Source organism: Oryx dammah, unplaced genomic scaffold, assembly GCF_014754425.2.
Source record: "Oryx dammah isolate SB20612 unplaced genomic scaffold, SCBI_Odam_1.1 HiC_scaffold_19, whole genome shotgun sequence".
NCBI classification, from domain to species: domain Eukaryota; kingdom Metazoa; phylum Chordata; class Mammalia; order Artiodactyla; family Bovidae; genus Oryx; species Oryx dammah.
The window spans coordinates 86,387,064-86,406,501 of record NW_024070203.1 but is presented as its reverse complement, the minus strand read 5'-3'; the positions used below and the strand labels follow the sequence as shown (position 1 = coordinate 86,406,501).

General features: G+C 35.0%; 1 protein-coding gene across 1 annotated transcript in view; it reads right to left on the bottom strand.

The window, feature by feature from the left end:
• Positions 1-226: 226 nt before the first annotated feature.
• MMP16 (matrix metallopeptidase 16) overlaps positions 227-19,438 on the bottom strand; it is a 380,138-nt gene continuing 360,926 nt past the window's right edge. The window contains exons 9-10 of the mRNA XM_040261122.1: positions 11,228-11,343; positions 227-5,021 (exon numbers count right to left, since the gene is read on the bottom strand). Coding sequence (XP_040117056.1) covers positions 4,687-5,021; positions 11,228-11,343 — 451 coding nt within the window. The 3' untranslated portion in view covers positions 227-4,686. The remainder of the gene's footprint in view (positions 5,022-11,227; positions 11,344-19,438) is intronic.

The following is a 19,438-nucleotide window of genomic DNA, read 5'->3' as shown; positions in this document are numbered from 1 at the left end:
ATGAAATCTTTTGTGATATCATAAGACTGGACTCACAGCTATTTGTAATGGCTCATCTGAACTCAACATTTTTGGTTTAGATAGTATGTTCTGGTTTAACCTCTGATATTTTGGAACGTGTTCTTGAGAGAATCAAAAGTTAAATGAATTCTCTATGTTTGCTGACAAAGATTTTACCACCAGCTACGAGGTTTTCTCAGTATAGGTTACAGTCTCACAGATTCAGTACTATCACAAATCACTGCTTTATTAGTTTCTGGAAATAATTCCAAAACTTAAAAAAAAAAAAAAAGGTTATTTTCATGACTTTTGTGTTAAAAGATTATTTTGTCTATTTGATTATAATATCCCTTTCTTTTCAGGTAGCACATTGAGTTTAGTCAGTATGGACATACTACATATCCTACTATAAGATCCACAAAGCATGGATGTGTATTTGTAGCATCCTAGAGATACCAGCCTATACATAGAGGTGGGAAGCATTATACTACTATCCCGAGGATCCAGTATATACACGTCACCCAGGTATTGGGATTGTCAGTGAAGTTGGGCAATATTCTCATCACCACACTGTGTTTTTAAATCACCCATAGAAAGTAAATAAAAACAAGTATATCATATATGACAAATTATATGCCAATAGAAAAAGATTAAAAGCAATTTGAATATTAGAAGTAAAATTCTCTTGTTTCAGTAAATCCGTCTCTATCCTTTATTACTTAGTAATTATTTTGTAAAGTATTACTTAGTAATTTATTACAATCTGACTCAGAAAAGCCTTGCCCTCTGATTTATAACAGAATTTGTCTTTGCTAGTATCATATGATGATCTCTAACTTATCCATATTATCTTTGTGATTGTAAAGAGCATCCATAATCACCTGTTCTGGTGCCATGTCAAAGACAACTTTGTTCTAAAACAGGTCAACAGTTAAATTCACAACCTCCTCCACATGTCTGATGTGGATTTACTGCTTTATAGAGAATACAGACTGATTGGCTATTTTAATATTTCATTCAGTCCAGGTAATAATATATAGAAAAATAATATTTGGTTAACATTGTAAACTCTATAGTTAATTTATGTAAAAAAATTACTTTGTTTACATTTGTATTTATATTAAAGTATGAGAAATAATGAAACAGAAGGAGAATTATTTTTTACGATTGTGAATGTGTTTTCATTTCAACTTAGGAAACCCTAGGTCTGAAATTTCCATATTATCAGTGATAGAATGTTGAAAAATATTTGCTGGGTGTATACCTCTATTGATACTAACTTGTTCTTATTATTCACATTGGTTTTGAATCAGTGGGCTAGACCAATTACTCCCTCTCCCTTCCACTGTTCCATTAGGATTGACATTTTCCCCAAACCCCAAGTGAAAGAGGAGTTAGCAACCATACAAAGTGCCTGGTGTACAACAAGCAAATAGAATCCCAATGTTTGTGATTATGCCGTACTTAAAGTTTTCTTATCTCTTGTAATCTCACAACCTGAAAATTCAAAGTTCTAATAAAGAGATTAGTTATATATGCCTTTTCTTACACATAAATCTCATTTCATATTGAAAAAAAATATGACCCATCACTTTTCCATGATGTTTCCAGAATGCAAGCATAATGATAGAGTCTTTCTCTTCTTAATGCTATGGTTATTTTCTAGCCCTTATATATTTATAGTCTCACGATGAATCAGGATATTGTGACAAATGAGTAAAGAGGCCAAAGATTGCTTCTTTAGTTTCTTTCTCATTTTAGAGGAAAAAAAAATCAATTTTCAATGCAGGTTGATGGAATTCCTCAATGATTTACATATGTCCTCAAATGACATAGTTCCTTGTTTCAGTCTTTAGCAAAATACAATTTCCAGTTTTTTTTTTCTTGCCATCAAGGTCTGAAAAATATTAAACCCGCCCACAAGCAAATATCACATAAATGAGCTTATGTATATGGTCCTTCCTCCAAGCTCAGTAACAGTGACTGACTCTATGACACCAGCACCCTCTAGAATGGAAGCACTGAAGTAAAGCCACAGGGCTCAAGCTGGTTCTCTCCCCTTGCTTCCCTGTGCCTCGCATACATAATCTCCATTAGAATCTTCTCAAAATACAGTCTGCTGTTGCATAATGTTTTGCTGTAAAGCCATTAGCAATTCTTCTTTCTTTATTCTTTTTTCATAGTCTCATTTTACGTATAGGTTGTAAGAAATAACAGTCTGCAAGGCTTTGCGACATGCCATTCATGATTACAAAACATTTTCCCCAACCGAATTATAAACATGTAGTTTAACTGAAAGGCATTCTAATTTTCATGCTATGTTGAGTATAAATACAAATTCAAGGCAGCCAAACTATCCATTTCCAAATAAGAATATATACCTACACTCATTAAAATCATCTGGAAATGTGTATCATTAGTAAATGAGTAAGAAATTTTCACTAGTATAAAATTCCTGCTTTATATAAAAGCCACACTGGCCATTCAAGTAGTTTGAGGTGTTTTTTTTTTTTTAACCCCATAGTTTTATATTTGTACTAAAATGATAAATTTAGACTTGAAATTATGTTAAAGGAAAATTAAAAGTCACTTCTACCTTTAGGGGATTTTTAAAGTGTGCATGTAAAGAGCAAAGTGTCCATCTGCGGATCCACTATCCACGCGCCTTTTCTAAGGAAACAGCTCATGCTTATTAGGTTTTTAGAGGCCAATTAACACTCCAATGGAGAAGCAACACCAAATTCCCTCAGTTTGTGCCAGTTTGCAAGTTAAAGGTCAAAGGGCAAAGACATAGAACAGGACTCTTCAAGGAAAATTTTCACAGAAGATAATGTTTTAAGTTGTTGTTAATGACAGTCAACAGATCAGTAATCAAGTTCAAGGCAAGCTGTTCATTGTTTCAAAAGCTAATCCCCTCAAAAGCTGGCTTTCACACAAAGCCAATGTCTGACTCATGGGGTGCATTCCTTCTGACCATCTCTAATAAGTTCACAGCCCAGTGGCTGTAAAGCCTTTCACTGCAAGAAGCAGCTCCTAAAAAAATCAATTAAGAGGTCTGTCAGTTGCTGACTTTTCTCTAGGAAAAAAATATTGATACAAACCTGCTCTGCAGGTCACACGAGAACGACAATACTGCTGTTAGAGGACAAGTTACACTCAACAATGAGATGCTTTGGTGGTCTCTTGGCTCTGTCAGCGATCAAATGGATGGCTAAATGCCAGAAGCCACACGAACCCTTTGAGAACTATGGTTAACATGCAATAGCTAATACACTGGAGTATATTCATGCAATCTCAGAGTCATCGTTTTAGTTCAATTGTAAGATGGCAATGCTAACGGCATGTTCCATGGCAAACCTGATTTTTCATGCAATGGATTTTAAAACAGAAATTCAGTGTGTCTAACAACAACGACAACGACAACAAAAAAGACAGGCTGTTATAATCAGTTGTTCAAATAAAATTTCACTCTTACAAGATATTTAATAAAATACCTTTTTATTTGCCAGAAAATGTTTGGCAAGTAACATCAATTCTGTTTGCTATAAATGCATTTATGTAGTACTGTAAATCACTTAAAATTACATGGGGCTATAGGATATCTGTTTTAAAAACCTGAACTCCTTGAACCTATGCCTGTTTTTACCATTGCCCACTTCTATAGTTTACCAGATCCTAAGACTCTGAAAGCTGATTTGATAGTTCTCAAAGGGTTACACCACTATATTACTGGAGTCACATACCCTTAGAAAATGACTGTCATTTTAAACCACTTTAAAGACATACTGCTTCTTGCTCCCCTTATAATGAATATTCCTGACAGACCCATGGAAGGCCTGGGGCAATGGCCTAGTACAACTTGGGGAGATTATCACGATGATGTCGGGGTGAGGTGGCAGGAAGGGGCTTGGAAACACTTCAAAACAATCAAAAGGTCCCATCTGAATGTAGCTGTGAATATAAATGTGATGAAACATTGAAGACATAGCTGAGAACAGCTGTATAAAATGAAAAATGGATGTAGTATTAAGGCTGTTACTATATTGCAGATATTTTGGCCCCTTGTTTGTTGGAAAATGGCTGTCCCAACAGTCTAAAGTCCTGCACGTGTATTCCAGGTCTCCCACCTGACAAGAATGAAGCATAGGAGACTCTCCAGAGCAGTCAGAGAGCTATCTTCTTTGGAGACGAAGCTGTTTTGGGTCTTCACACTTTCCTGCAAGTTCAATGGTGGGTTTTTTTGTTTAGCCTTTTCTTTTTCCTTGCTATGAAGCAACAATTTGTGGGTTTTCCATTTTGCTTTTCTCCCCCCAGAAATGGGCTCAGACGTCAGAAAACAAAATAAAACATAATATTAGAAACCTTTAAGAAGAATCTTTTCTTCTTTTTCCTCTTTAGGTAATCCTGAAAATTAACTGGGCATTGAGCGTGCAGAGGAAAGGCCTAGAACTGAATGACAAAGAAAGACAAAGGACTGAAGGACAGCAGATACTGTGCATCATGGAAGCTTCCCCACGAGTGTATCTCCACTCATGTGCAGGGCCAACAACCCTCTGGGTTTGAAAGGTCAGCCCCAATCAGGCTGCCACAAGCCTGCTTCTAGCTAGGAAACCGCATAACAGCTCTTGTCTTGAATCTCAAGTTACCACAAACTCCTAGAAAAGAAAGAAAGGAAAAAACCCTCCATCACACCCACTCTTGCATAGAGCGTTTACAGTACAGTATGTGGCGGGGTGTTCCTTTCCTCTTGAACTGGAACACAGTGTAAACCAAGACAAGTAGGCATAAGGCCAAGATGCAGGGGATGACAATAGCTATGGCTTTCACAGTGCTGGCTGTATTGTCCAGTTTGATGACAATGTCTACATCATCTGGTGGGCTGTGTCCTTCTTTCTCTCTGTCTGTTGGTCCATCACAGCCCATAAAATCCTTGAGGATGGATCTGGGATATCCAGGTTCTACCTTGAGTATCTGGTTGTTGAATTTCCAATACTCCTTTCCTTTGTAGAAATATGTAAAGCCTGGTTGGGGGAAAACACACAGACAGGAATCACTTATTTGTAAAAGAGCAGATGTCTAGACATTTAATTAAATAGGCTTCTTAAAAGATGTACGTTAAGGCCGCTCAATTTTTATAGGAAGAAAACCCTATTCCCACTCAGCTGTTTGTTGATATGGATCTGGCTGTTGTGGTCCAGAAACTGGGCCCTCAAATGCTTACTGACGGCTCAACAGGGAGAAAGAAATACTGTTTATACAGAGTGTTAAAAGCCCATGCTATACGCATCAACACTGCTGCTAGCTTATAGAATTGCTGGTGCAGAATTACACATTAGTGTGAGCGTACCAACCTGTATTAAAAGATACTGAAACAGCCTTATAAACAGAAGCCCCATTAGCCCTAATGCAGCTATTGAGGACATTGCATAATACATTAAAAGGAGGCTTCTCTGTAAAATAGTTCAAGGGACATTTCTAATCATCTTAAGATTGGGAATAGTTGTACTCCTCTTAAGAAACAAGTTTGTTTTGTCATTTGGGAAAGAAGTCATAAGAAATCAGAAATCATGAAACTGGAGATGATATCCTTGGTCTGCCAGGAATTTTAATAATTAAATAGATATTTATTGTATTTTGTGCAGTAATCTCATTTTCAGCTCTAGATCATGCCCATTGTGTCTCTCCTTTTGTCCTTGTTATTTAACTTTATTATAGACTAGGATAAATTTTTATCATCTAGGTATATTTTACAGAATTTCAAAAGCCTTTATCAATCCTTTTGGAGTAAAGGGTTAATAGAGTGTAAATAAATCTATAATTCTGTCTTTAATACTTCCAGCTAACCTATATTTCATGGAGGAGGAGGTGGTGGTATGCAGAAGGCTCAGATAACTTAGCAACACATATGATTTGTGTTCCAAAATATTATGGGTGCAGATAACAGACTTGTAAACTTGTGACAGTTAAACGACAAATACATGTGTTTTTCTTAGGACCGTTCTCTTGTTTTTCCCGGAAACAAGTCCAGGTTTTTCTTTCATAGCTTCTTTATGTCAAGTTTCTTTGTGACTTCACTTTAATTCTTGCTTTGTGATACAATTCAACAAACTAAAAAGAAAGGTTTTAATGTTATAATCACTTATCACTTTTGGGAGCTATCTAATTTTGAATAGTATGCCTACTTTCTGAGTTAATAATCGTTAATGAGAGTTTTTTCTTCTATTAATGAGCACTTACTATGGAAGAATCTTGGTGTAAAAGCTTCGTAAATGACATCTTTTAATCCTCACACACACTCTGTCAGGTAGAGTTAACTACCTATATTTTTCAGGCAAAGATACTGAAGCTCAGAGATAAAATGATATGCCCAATACTGCTGGAAAAAGGATTTAAATTTTGGTCCAGCTTTAGAGCCTGAATCTTAATGACTTTTCTAAGACTTGGTCTCTTATTTAGAGATTTCTGTCTTTTCACAAATACTCCTTGGTTCAACATCACAGGTTGTGATAGATCTCACTCCTAAAATAATAACAACAATAACAACAACAAAAAACCTCTGACATCTCTTCAAAAAATTTCAGCTAGGATTGATCGTCACTTCAGGTCACTTCACTCTAGAAATCATTCTGTTCAATGCCATGAAAATTGGCTGTTACTTTTAGATTTGAAGGGCAGTTTTGTAATCAGAACAAGTTGCCAAGTGAAAACTGGTATGTGTAGATTAAAATTTTCTGCAGGGAGCTGGTATTTGATCATGTTAATGAAAGCCAATGTAATTACTCAGAAACCTGGCTAAAGAAATGTTGAAGGCCTGCCAAATAACAGTACCTTCGATGATCATAGTTGAATAACAGCATCGATCTAGAATTAAACAGACTTTCAAAACAGGTGAACAAACTTCTTACATTTGTAGATAGGAAACCAAAAGCCGAAAGTGTCCTTATCTTTCATTTTTAGTCAAAGCTAATTACTATGAAAACCACTGGGTGTCATATTAAAATTCAGAAGTTTTCATTTCCATATTTATCATTTGGTCTGCAGGCCAAATTTTACACTATTAACACACTCCATGTACAGTAGAATTGTAATTTGCTCAATACACTTATCAAAGACAAGAAATCTCATCAGCAGAATAATAGAAATCTGTCCAACCTTGATCCTGAAAAATTCATCTCATTCAATGATTTGGGTTTTTTTAAACCCTTTAAGAAATGTCAGTGGGTTGAAGAAAATTTATGTACTCATTTTTTCTTCTTTTGTGAGTAACTTTGATGTTATAATCTTGTAGATATTATGCTTACTAAGAGTAGAAATTTGAGATTAATTCTTACCTGAATTATCATTTTTGAGAAATTCTGAGAAACAAGTCAGTGAGGTTGTAATGAATTACTTGAGGACCTTTTTTTCTCCTGTATTTGATTGGTTTTCACAGGTGACTGTTCTATGGCTTAATCCTAAAATGTAAGGAGAGATTTCTACCATAGCTGTCTTGTTACAACTTCGCAGATGACCCTGCGTGGCAGCACCTATGTGCTCTCTCTGTTTTCCACTCATATATTTATTAGTAAGAGGATAATTAATGTTTAATAAATGTGAATAAATTAACTGAATCTTGTGGAAATGTTTGCTTGAATCCCACTGACAGCTTTTAACAGAGAGTGAGAGTGGGTTAGAGAAGTAACATACCAACAGAATCAAGTCAAAACTTTTAATAGGATAAAAGTGGAGCTGTAATCAGTAAACAAAATGAAACAGTGTTAAAAGTAGAATTTTGTATTAAACTTAAAATTGCATTTTATAAGGAGAAAATATAGAATACCTAGGAGGTGGGGCTTGACAGCAATTAGAGATTTGAAGGTGGGTAATTGCAGTGATTATTCACTATAATTTTAGTATATGATAAAAAATCATGCCACTGCTTAAAACACTGTCAAAAGCAAGAAGTAATTTCACTATATTTTGCATAAGTCAAATATCATTTGGATTATTGTAGCTATTTTCAGGGGCGGACTAAAAATAAAGTGGAAAATAAGAAAATTGTTAAACTAAGAATAGTTACGGGTGAAAACTGGGATGCTGATGGCTTAGGAAGCTACATTCTGAGAAAGTCTAAGGAACGTCAAATATGACAAAATGAAAAGTTTAGCCTGACATGGCAGACTGTCAATTACCTTAATGATAAAACATAGGAGAAGATGATTTAGCTTTTCCTCTTTGGAAAGAGTGTATTAGAGCAATTCAGTGAGGCTAGAATGTTCTAGTTGCAACCCTTAGACATATATTATCAATTTCATGATCACGAGTAAGTACTTAAACTAGCTGATGTTGATTTTCTCATTTATAAGTAATTATAAAGGAGGCAAGGAGGTATTTGTGTTAGACAATTAAGTTAGATAACAAATTTATGTAGCACAGCTGATAGATGGTAGGAACTCAGTAAACAGCACCACATATTCACATTTCACTGGTCAAGGTGGCAGAATTAATATCAACAGGTATTGGTATTACAGGAAAGCATATTCCACCTTAATATGAAAATATACTTAAAAAATCTATAGCTCAAGATTAAGCTTTGGGGGATTTTTTTTTCCTTTTCCTTTCTTTGAAAACTACGATGAGTAGATGATTCCTAGGAAGAAATTCCTACCTTGGTGGAAGGATGAAGAATTAGAGAAAACATTTCATTACTGTATCATCTCTGATTTATGACTGTCAAGTACATGTTACCCTTATAGGGAATTACTTCGAGTCTAAATATAAATGTAAACGTGCTTACTCAATAATGTGAGCTTGCTCTCTTCTATAAGAAACATAAGGGAAGAAGTTGTGTAAAATTTGAGTTCAAGGTTAAAAACACAAGCATGAGATCTGAGTAGAGAATTTAAATTGGAGAATTTGCTATTGGTAAACTATCTGGACTAGGACCTTCCAGACTGATTAATATCACTACGCTACAGAACAAGAGTTTCAAACAAATAGGAGATTTCCTTCACTTTATGGGATGAATGCGTAGAGTACTAAAAGGGGTCAAGTTAATTTCAACAACATTTATTGAATGGTTACTGTGCAACTGCACTTGAAGAATTTACACCAGAGGTGATAACAAATGGGCATATAAATTGATGCCTGTAATATGAGATTTTGAGTGCAAGGGTGAGTGTACCAAAGAGAATATACAAGAACTCCTAAAAGATTAAAAGTGAGCTCAGAGTTTAAGGATATTAAAAGAAGGGCTGTACTCAGTAAGGTACAGAAGACACAGATGTGTTGAAGTTTCATCTGTAGTTTTTGTCATTTGGAAGCACTGATTTTTTCCAACATGCTTTGTTTTTTTGCCACTATTTTACAAAGTTATTCTTTGCTATGTGGAAAGAAAACATGAAACTCTGAATGTAAAGAAACCATTTATCTTAAACAAATATTATTTTCAGATGGACAAGAATGTGAAAAACCATGGGGCAAGATTCAGCAAGAATATTTCTTTGTTATTTTTATACAATTATGGTTTGTTTCCAGAAAACCTGTATCAAATCTTAGTTTTTAGTGGCCTTGTGCATAGAGACAGGGAAAATAAAAACAGTTAATATGCTAGGAATTAAGATCATGCATACTTTTTCAATCTTTTGAAATGATTATTAAAGTTATCTTAATTATAAAAGTTATACTCATTTTAGAATATTAATAAAGGTAAGAAATTTTAGAAACTATTATCAAACTTTCTATAGTTAATCACTGGTAAGATCTTGGTATAATCGTCTTTGCATGTATTTCTGTCTTGGGTGTGATGACTTTTATTGAGGGCGGACTAGAGCAGTGCTAGGCATTCTGCAAATGTTAGCTGGAGTCAGTTTTATCTGGTCTGAAACAACCCTCTTTAACCTCAAGAAGTCTTTCTCTACTAGATTCCTGGTGACAGCTATGATTTGGGGGCATGATCTCAGTTTTCTGTCTTCCATCTGATCATCTTTCGAATTTTTTCACTTCTTTGTCCTTCGCATTTGCACAGTTTGTCAAACATTTTTTGGCCATGTTATTGATATGATCTTGCAGCCTCCAATTTGATAGCATTGTGACTTCCTTTATTTTCTTAATGATTTCCTTTTTATCTTAGACAGACATGTTTCAACTCACCTTGTCCTCTCCTGTGGATTTTTGCTTTTGTCACATACAGGCTATATTTAACTTGGTCCTTTGATTCTCTGAACCAATAGAATACACAAAACACTGCTGTTCCAGTCAGGTTCAAGGTTCTTTCTGACTTAGCCTCTGCCTGTAGTATTTTACTTGTGGGATATCATTACACGGCATGTGGTATAAATTACATATAATGAGGATCAAAACACAGTTTGTGTTTGACTTTTCTGATTGGTATCATCCTGAGTCTCAGTTCTTTCAAGTGTGCATTCAGTGTGAAGCTTATTTACACTCTGGCAATTTGTTGATGGTCAGTTATTGTTTTCAGTGGATGGCACTGATTTTTTTTATACCCCCCTGATTCTTCCTTAAATTTTTGTGGTTTCTCCTCCCACTAGATGCATTTAATTTTGCTCTTGCAAGTGATGTTTACTTGGTTATCGTTACATAGATGTTATAGACTTTTCATGCTATTTTGTACCCTTATAATATATTTTTTTTCTTGTTCCTATTATAAATCATTTGAGAAGATATTTTTTTTCCCCTCTATATTTCAGTTTCATGTCCCTTTCCTTTTCCTGGAATATTATGAATAATTTTATTTTGAATTATTATTATAGTTCATTCATACTAACCTCTGAATGAGGAGAGAAATGTTCAAACTCAACAAACAGATATAGAAGTCTCAATTATCTAAAGATACACATGAAAAATTATAACCCTCAACATGCTGTATTACTAGGTGTCTTTGTGACTCCACCCACATTTAAAACATTTCTTGTGATCACTTCTTGTCCCATATATGTCCGTTATTGTTATCTCTACGCGAATTTTAGCAAAAAATAGGTGAGGTTACTTCAAAGGTATTAACACTCTTCAGTTTTTAAAAATACTTTTTTAATAAACTAAAACAGGTTGAGGCTAAAGAACACCTTGAGCATTATATTAAATACAAAGTTATGAAGGAAAGTTTATATAAATATGACATAGCCCTAGTATGGCACTTTCTAGTCTTTTAACACAGTGAACAAGTAGGATAAATCATTCATTTACTCAGCAAACTCATGAAATACATAATGCATGTGTTGCGTACCATTTTCTTTGTGAACAAAGGCTCCCTGAGGAGATTCAGGGATACCTTTCCAGACTGTGATTGGTTTGGGATAGCCAGGATCCATGGTTTTCATTTCTTCACTATATCTCCAATACCTAAAAAGGATAAATAAACACCAACAGATGCACAGGAAAGACAATTATGTATACACATAATAACACCCATTAAATCCTTTCTGTATACTACTTGTATCCCTGTTAGTGAGTTACAGAATTGATTCAAATCATGCAAAGACAGTGGACATAAATTATTGTTTCCTTTCCTGATTATGTTAAAAATGGGTATGTTATTATATATTTATGGTCTGCTAAAACCAATTTTAAAACACTAGCTAAGCATCATTACAATTCAAAAAGGTATCACCAACCAGGGTAGAAATCAGAGATATTCATGATTTTTGAAACTAAGACAGCAGAATACTCCTTTTGAAATAAGCATGATTTTGATTCTTTCACCCATTCATTTCTTTAACAAATACGTATTGAACACCTACTATGTTTCTAGCATTATTGTAGGTGCTAGAGATACAACCTTAACCCAACAGACATGCCTCAGTTCTGATCTTATATTTTAGGATATGTAGGGATTACAGGGAAAAAAATACAACTTATCAATAAATGCATAGTATCAAAAGAGCTGAGAAGATCTATTTAAGAACATAAAGCAGAACAAGTTATCTAAGAATATGTATTAGCCATTTAAAATCACTAGTTTGAGAGGTCCTTTTTGATAAGCTGATACTGTGAGCGGACTGCAGAAAGAAGTAAGAAGCAACATGTAATTTTGGAGAGTACACCATTCCAGATAGGGTAACTGGTTATCAAAAGTTCCCGTGGCAGGCACAAGCCTGGAGTGCTTGAGCGTCCAGTGAGGCTGGAGTGACTGGAATTGTCTGAGCAAAGGGGAGACGAGCTCAGAGTGGGACTAGGCATCTCTGATTAGATGGACCCTTACGCTCTGGCAAAACCTGTGGTTTTCCTCTAAGAGATGCGAAGCCAATGTAAATTGTCAGCAGAGGAGCTTTAAGATAGGGCTTATTTCTGAAAGGAACACGCTGCAGCCGTGAGTGAAACAGATTTAAAAGAAGAAGCACGGATACCAGATGTGACGTCATTTCGGTAATCCTGGAGCCACAGTGTACGCTGGAGAGCTGATAATAATTCACGGGGTTGGGAGATAGCTTTGAAGGAAAAGCCCCGAGTGCTTACGAATGCAATGAATGCAGGATGTGAGGTAACGAAGCTGAGCATGACCCCAGAATTTGGGGCCTGAACATCCGAAGGAACAATATTGCCATTCAGTGAGATAGGAAGTGCGGAAAGGTAAGTGAGGGTGGTTTGAGGAATTGTGAGTTTGATTTTAGGCGTGCTAAATTCAGATGCCTGTTAGCAAAGTAGAGTTGTTGATGAGGCAATGGATATATGAATATAGACTTTAGGGCGAGTCTCAACTAGAGTCCTTGGTGGGTAGACAGATAAGCAAATAAAAGCCATTTTCTTCTCCAGGGGATCTTCCTGACCCCAGGAATTGAACCTGGGTCTCCAGCACTGTAGGCAGACGCTTTACCGTCTGAGCTACCAGGGAAGCCCATGGTGTGTAGACAGATAAGCAGATAAAAGCAAAGCTTCCAAGAATCAGAACTCTCAGACTCTCATGCCTGCACAGGGTGGTCATTGGACCACTTTCACAGACCTGCTAGATAGCTAAGGAACAAACTGTGAACATCTCTACGTTGGATTACTCATTTTATATATTTCTAAGAGTCAAATATCTTGTATCTATATATTCAAAAGGATTGACAAAACTGGAGTGAAACCATTGGGAGTTCACAGTGATATTGCCTATTTTAGAGCAGGCATAAAATGCTCTGTGCATTAAATTATTTAATCACAATAAACCCATGAAAGAGTTGTCATTGACCCCATTTGAGAGGAGAATTCTTGGAGGACAATGAATGATACATAGACTTCTAACCAATTCTGTTTGATTTCAAAAGTTTCAGCTCTTTCCTCTACACACACCAAATATGTTTGATAACATTTTCTCCCTCTGCTACCATCACTAGACATGTCTTAGTACGTGCTAAAGGTAGCGTTACACCAAAAGATTTGTGGAGTAACACACAATGGATTTATATTGAGATTAGATATTTGGTTCAAACCAGAAAAAGAAAAAAACAATCCAGTCTTTTCTGGACATGCTCCTGTTTCAGGTCTATGGAGAATCCTTTATCTATTGGACTGTGGGCTCTTGTAAAGGATGTTTTGCTACAGATTTCTAGATACCTTAGAAAAGTAACATGCGGAATATCAGCACTACCTCCACCTTCCCTGTTCACAGAGAAAGTAGAAACAGATTGTTTCAGGATGTATCCCAATAAATAAGCCACAAGGCAGATTTAATCCAAAAAGGGAAACACGTGATGCAGGTGTTTGTCACAGATTCTTATCACACAGAAGATGAGGGCAGATCTGATAGAGACATCAGGAAAGGCTGCAGGGAGAAACACTGGGCTGAAATCATGGTAGCCGGGCCTATCTTATTGAAGAAGACCAGTAGGGAGTGCAAAGTTCTACCAAAGCTAAAGTGCACTTTTCATTCACATTTTTTTCCATGGAAACACCAGATTTAAGTTATTTTTGAATATTTCATCACAGAACACATTGTGATGAATATAGCATGTTTAAGGAGGTTGAGATTGCACTCAAAATCTCCAGATCTTTTCTCTCAAGCATATTTCAATGATATTTACAATAGTCACATATATTAACTAGTTCCTGAGTTGACTATAAAGAAACGTTTTTGCAGAGAAATCATCAAATACCTTATTTCACGGATTCTAAGATGCATATATTTCCACATTTTGCATCTGTGTTATGTTTCACATCTCAATGCTATGTCAAAGTATACTTGGCAGTTTTTTCCTCAATGATAGAGTAAATAACAATGTAACACAATAAGTGAAATTTTTAGTTAGCATAAACCATAACTTAAAGCAAATTTTAAAATTTCCCTAACCAAGGAATAATTTTACATTCTACTTGACAATGGGACCACATTCCATACATGATTTAAGGAAGATTCTTACATACTCAGAAAACATGTTTATTCTCCAAGGTTTAGTTACAACAATGTTCATGTTACAGGACCTATTCTTCATGGAGCATTTTGTAGATATACATAATTTTAATCTTATTTCACCAAAACCCCTCACCAATCTTTTATATTACAGGTTAAAATGTGCTTATGCTATGCTGATGTCCTAACCATAGATTTAGTATATATGATCACTCAATTTAGTCAATAACAAAGCATTGGGCATCATATTATTCAAAAGTAATGTCTCAATCATATTTGCTTTTCTTGAATGTTACAGAGTTGAAACTCAAATGCTTTTTGACTCATAGTTTAGTACAATTTTCTACCCCATTACTGCTAGTGTTTCCCTTGACATACCGTTCTTACTTTAATCTCTATGCCATCTTACTCTCTTGGGGCCCTCACTGAAATTCATAATGCTCATTTTGTCCATATAATTTCCCTTCATCCCTCATTCTATTCACTCATAGACATATTTACCTACCATTTTTTGAGCACTGATATGCAAGGCACATAAACTTTACAGAGATCACAGTTCAAGAAAATATTAATGGAATGTGGATTTCATTGTACTCATTCAGAGGAACATAATCCTGGTATGAATTTGTTAGGATAAAAGCAATTTTCCCCTCTTTTTGCTAGCTGATAATGTAAAACTATAATTTCATTTCACGGTTTTTGAAAAACTCACAGGTAGCTTGGATCCTCAGGTTATCTGCTGTGACAGCTTTGATATATACTCAGTAAACTTAAATGTGATTAAAATCATCTAACTATATTCAACCATAATATTACTCAGTCCATTATATGATTATATAAAGACATTACATTCAGCTACTTTATAAAAAAGCTGAGGCTTATGAGATTTGCATTTTAATTTCCAATACATGTAACATATTTCAATATGAACAAAAAAGTTCAATCTGCTGATTTTTTTTTCCTGAAAAATACAGGTTACATTGAACTTACAGGTTCACTGAGAAGGATATTAATGTATTCAGATGGAACATTATGTAAATAAATTGGAGGGGTTTAAAATTTAGACATTATAATGGAAAACTTTTGGAAAGCTATTGTAAATAAATGGTATAGCTTTTTCTTCTAACATATCTATAATCTTTGCAGTAGAATTATGACTTTAAATTGCTGATTCTTTGAGAAACACATAGTAAATCAGTCTTCTAAAATAAATCATGAATAGAAATGGGATTTATTCATCATTTTCAGACTGATTATGAGTCATAATTACAAGAGAAAATGGTTGTTCATGTAATAAAATACAGTAATTTCTTAAATTCCTTCTGTGTGAACAAATAAATAGTATAGAACATTCTGAAATGATGTACTTTAATGTTTCTGGATACTGAACTCAAACTGAACAAAAAGTTTGATTTCACATGACCTGGTCATTTCTTCATCCACTTTGTCTCATTTTTCTTTTTTTACTTCAGAGCCAGGATGCCTTTCTCTCTGTTATCACAAAACCAAGGGCCACTTTTTTTTTTCACACCCAAATAATCATACAAAATTTCTTTCTTTGGAAGCATTATTAAAAATGGAAAATAATCAAAAATAGCAATTTGTACTCTGCTGGATAATTTTAAAAACACAAAAAGGAAATACTTCATAAACACATAACTTAAGCTACAAGAAATAGATTTTTTTTTTTTTGGCTATTGGTGGTAATAATAATAAACCAAAATAGATCTAAATTTTGTCTTCTTTCTTTGAAAATGTCTTAAAATCCTCAATGGTTCACCCTAGAATGAATTATAGCAATAGAATCTTGGATATATTTGTGAGAAGATGCTAAGAGATGATTTAGGATGACAGCATTTTAGAGCTAAATGTTATGAAGATGAAAATGTATGCAAGTACCTATTTATAGTATATTAAGAAAAGGGCAAGTAGGAGTCTGAAGGACTGAGCTCCATGCTGTATGTGAAACAGTGAACGTGGACATTTTAATCTGAATTTATAGATCTGTTTAAAGAGCCATCATTTCACCTACACTTCTGCACTTAGGAGATTTCATGTGGGCCCCCACATGCAATGCAATTTATATGTCAATTACTCACAAATCTGGGCCTCCAACCCACCTTTCCCTGAGAACTCAGGCATCCGACTACCTCCTTGGTTTCTCCAATTGTGTGTAACCAGGTATCTATGTACCAAAAGTGGGCATTTCACACTCTAGATATCCTTTTCCCAATATCCCTTCTCTCATATGTTCCATCTTCAGAAATGGCACAATCTCTTCAATTCCAGTGATAAATCTAGATGTTATTTATTTGTTGTTCTCACCTCTACAATCCAGCCTTAAGAACAGCTTGCTATGAGTACATAAAAAACATATACTGTACTCTTTGCTCCATCTACACTGCTACTATCGTGTCAGCCTGTACTACCTCAACAGCCTACCAAGTAACTTCCTTGCATCCACACTGGAAACCCATTAGTCATATAGAAGTCATACTGATGATTTTGAATACACATCAGAACATGTACTTTCCTGCTGAAAACCCTCCAACGCCTTTCTATTGTACTTAAAATGCCTCATCATCTGGTCCTTACCTACCTATGGGACCTCTCCAACCACTGACTTCCTATGCTCTCGCGACAATGTTTTTTTCTGATTTGAACATTCTAACGTTATTGCTTTTGCGTCACTGTTTCATGTGCTTACACTACACTGGCCTGAATAATTTCATGTGACTGAAATTTCTCCCCTCTTGAGTGCCTGCCTCAGTGAATCCTTCACAATTGAGGCCTTTCTTGACTTACACACTAAGCTCCCCACCACTCTTTACCACCCATGAGTCTCTATTACATCAGTACCTGTTTATTTCTTTGGAGCGTTTCTCAATGTTAAAACATCAAAGTCATTTTTTTCTTCTCTCTTTACAACAATATCCCTGATAGAGTCTAAGGACAATAGGGGCAGAAGCCTTGTCATCTTTTCTCCTACTATATCTTTATTACCCAGCACATGTCAATAGTACATGCTCAAAATATGTGTTAAATAAATGAGTGAGGGATATGCCAAGACAAGTACAGAAATCTTAAGGAAGCAGGAATTAGAGCTATTGAGAATGGAATGGGCTGTCTCATATTTATACTGTTACCACAGTTAGTCAGGTATGGAAGGATGCATGCCTGTGGAATGTAATTGAGGCCGTCCAGACTTTGGTAGCAAGTGAATAAGACACAGGGCTGACATACGGCAGTGTTTAGACCAAAGCTAATTTAAAGGTGTGCTTTGTTTGTCTAGCAGATTATAGAATTTTTTTCTGATTTTGAATGCTCTTCTAGATATGTGTGGTTTGCAGCTCACCACAGTATCCATCACTCCCTACTGCCTTATATATTACTCCTGTACCTAGTACATTATTTGCCTGACTCCTTAAATCAATCAGGGCTTCCCAGGTGCTCAGCTGCTAAAGAATCTGCCTGCAATGTGGGAGACCCGGGTTCGATAGCTGGGTTGGAAAGAGCCCCTGGAGAAGGGAAAGGCTCCCCACTCCAGTATTCTGGCCTGGAGGATTCCATGGACTGTATAGTCCATGGGGTTGCAAAGAGTCGGACACGACTAAAAGACTTTCACGTAAAGCAATTGAAGTTTTTACACCTAGACTAGGTTAGCTCTAAAATTCTTTTCTGATCTTATACTTAGAGAAATAGAAGTCTGTTAATATGTTTTTTTAAACAGAAAAATGTCAATAATTAAGAGGAAGGAATAAGTAAGGATAAAGGAATTTTCAATAAATTTTCTCTCAAAATATACATGGGAAATACCTAAAATGTTAAAGTTGATAAGTACTGTAAATAAATAATGTCTATAAGGAAAATATACACTGAATTTTCATATAAAAGTGACAACCAGATTGCTTTTTACGTTTGAGTTAGTTTAATGTCTTTTCCATCTAGTTTTAATCTAGAAAGAATATATAAATAAATGTTGTGACTTTGGAATTAAGTATACAAATATGAAGTAGTCTTCTTATAAAACATCTATGACAAATGAACTCATATAAAATCACACACATGAAGATTAATTAGGATCTTGTTTTAAATATTTTTAAAATCTATGAAAGCAGTTACTTAAGCAGAACTTAAAATCAAAGTATTTCTATATGTTTTATATATTCGGCATGCAGCTTGTCAAGTAGAACATAAATTAACTAAAACTCCTTTTCTCATTTACGATAATCTTTATTATAAATTTGGTATCTAACCTTCATCGATTTCACTGACTTGAGACAGCCAACATTTAATTTCTAAACAATTTTTTGAAGAAGTATTAAGTTTTTAGAATGGAAACATTTTTATAAGTAAGGCTAACTGATAATAAAACAGCAGCTTTAATTATCATCTCTGAAATGCTCATTAAAACTGTAATATGAAAGCTAAGCTTTCATGCTTTCTGTCCTGTAGAAGTTAATTTCTCCAGGGTCTCTTCTCAGCCTTTTGTTTCTACCCCTTTCTGGAGGCGGGGGGGGGGGGGGAACCCAACACAATTCAACAAGCAATTAAAACCAGCTGAAGAATTAATCTCTAACAGCCTTGAGGGTCATTAATTTAAAGAGTATGTTGTAAGTCCACTGATTTATTTCCATTAGCGGTCACCATGCTATGGCAATCAATTTCTTCATTCTTCTCTTTTCATACTGTAACCACATTTATATCTTGCTGAAAGTCATATACATTTTGTGGTAAGTAATATCTTCTACTATGATAGAGTTTTTTTGATGAACTTGTGATTTAGTAAGAAACATCTAGCAAAACTTTAGCTTCTTGATAGTGAACTAAAATCTATGAATATTTTGCTGTAGAAATATATGCAAATTTAATGCATAAAAAGTTCTTAACAAATAAATGTAAAGCTATACATTTTTATCCATGAATGCAAATGATAGAATCTTTTTGTTCACAGATAAAGCTCAACGTTTCAAAACACTTGCTTTCCAACATTACAAAGTGCAAAATAAACAAGGTTTATATCCTTACTTTTCTCAAGTAGTTGGAGACATTTTATAGGGTTACATTATGTTAAGATTATAAGGCAAATTCAATACTAACTTGTTGGTCATT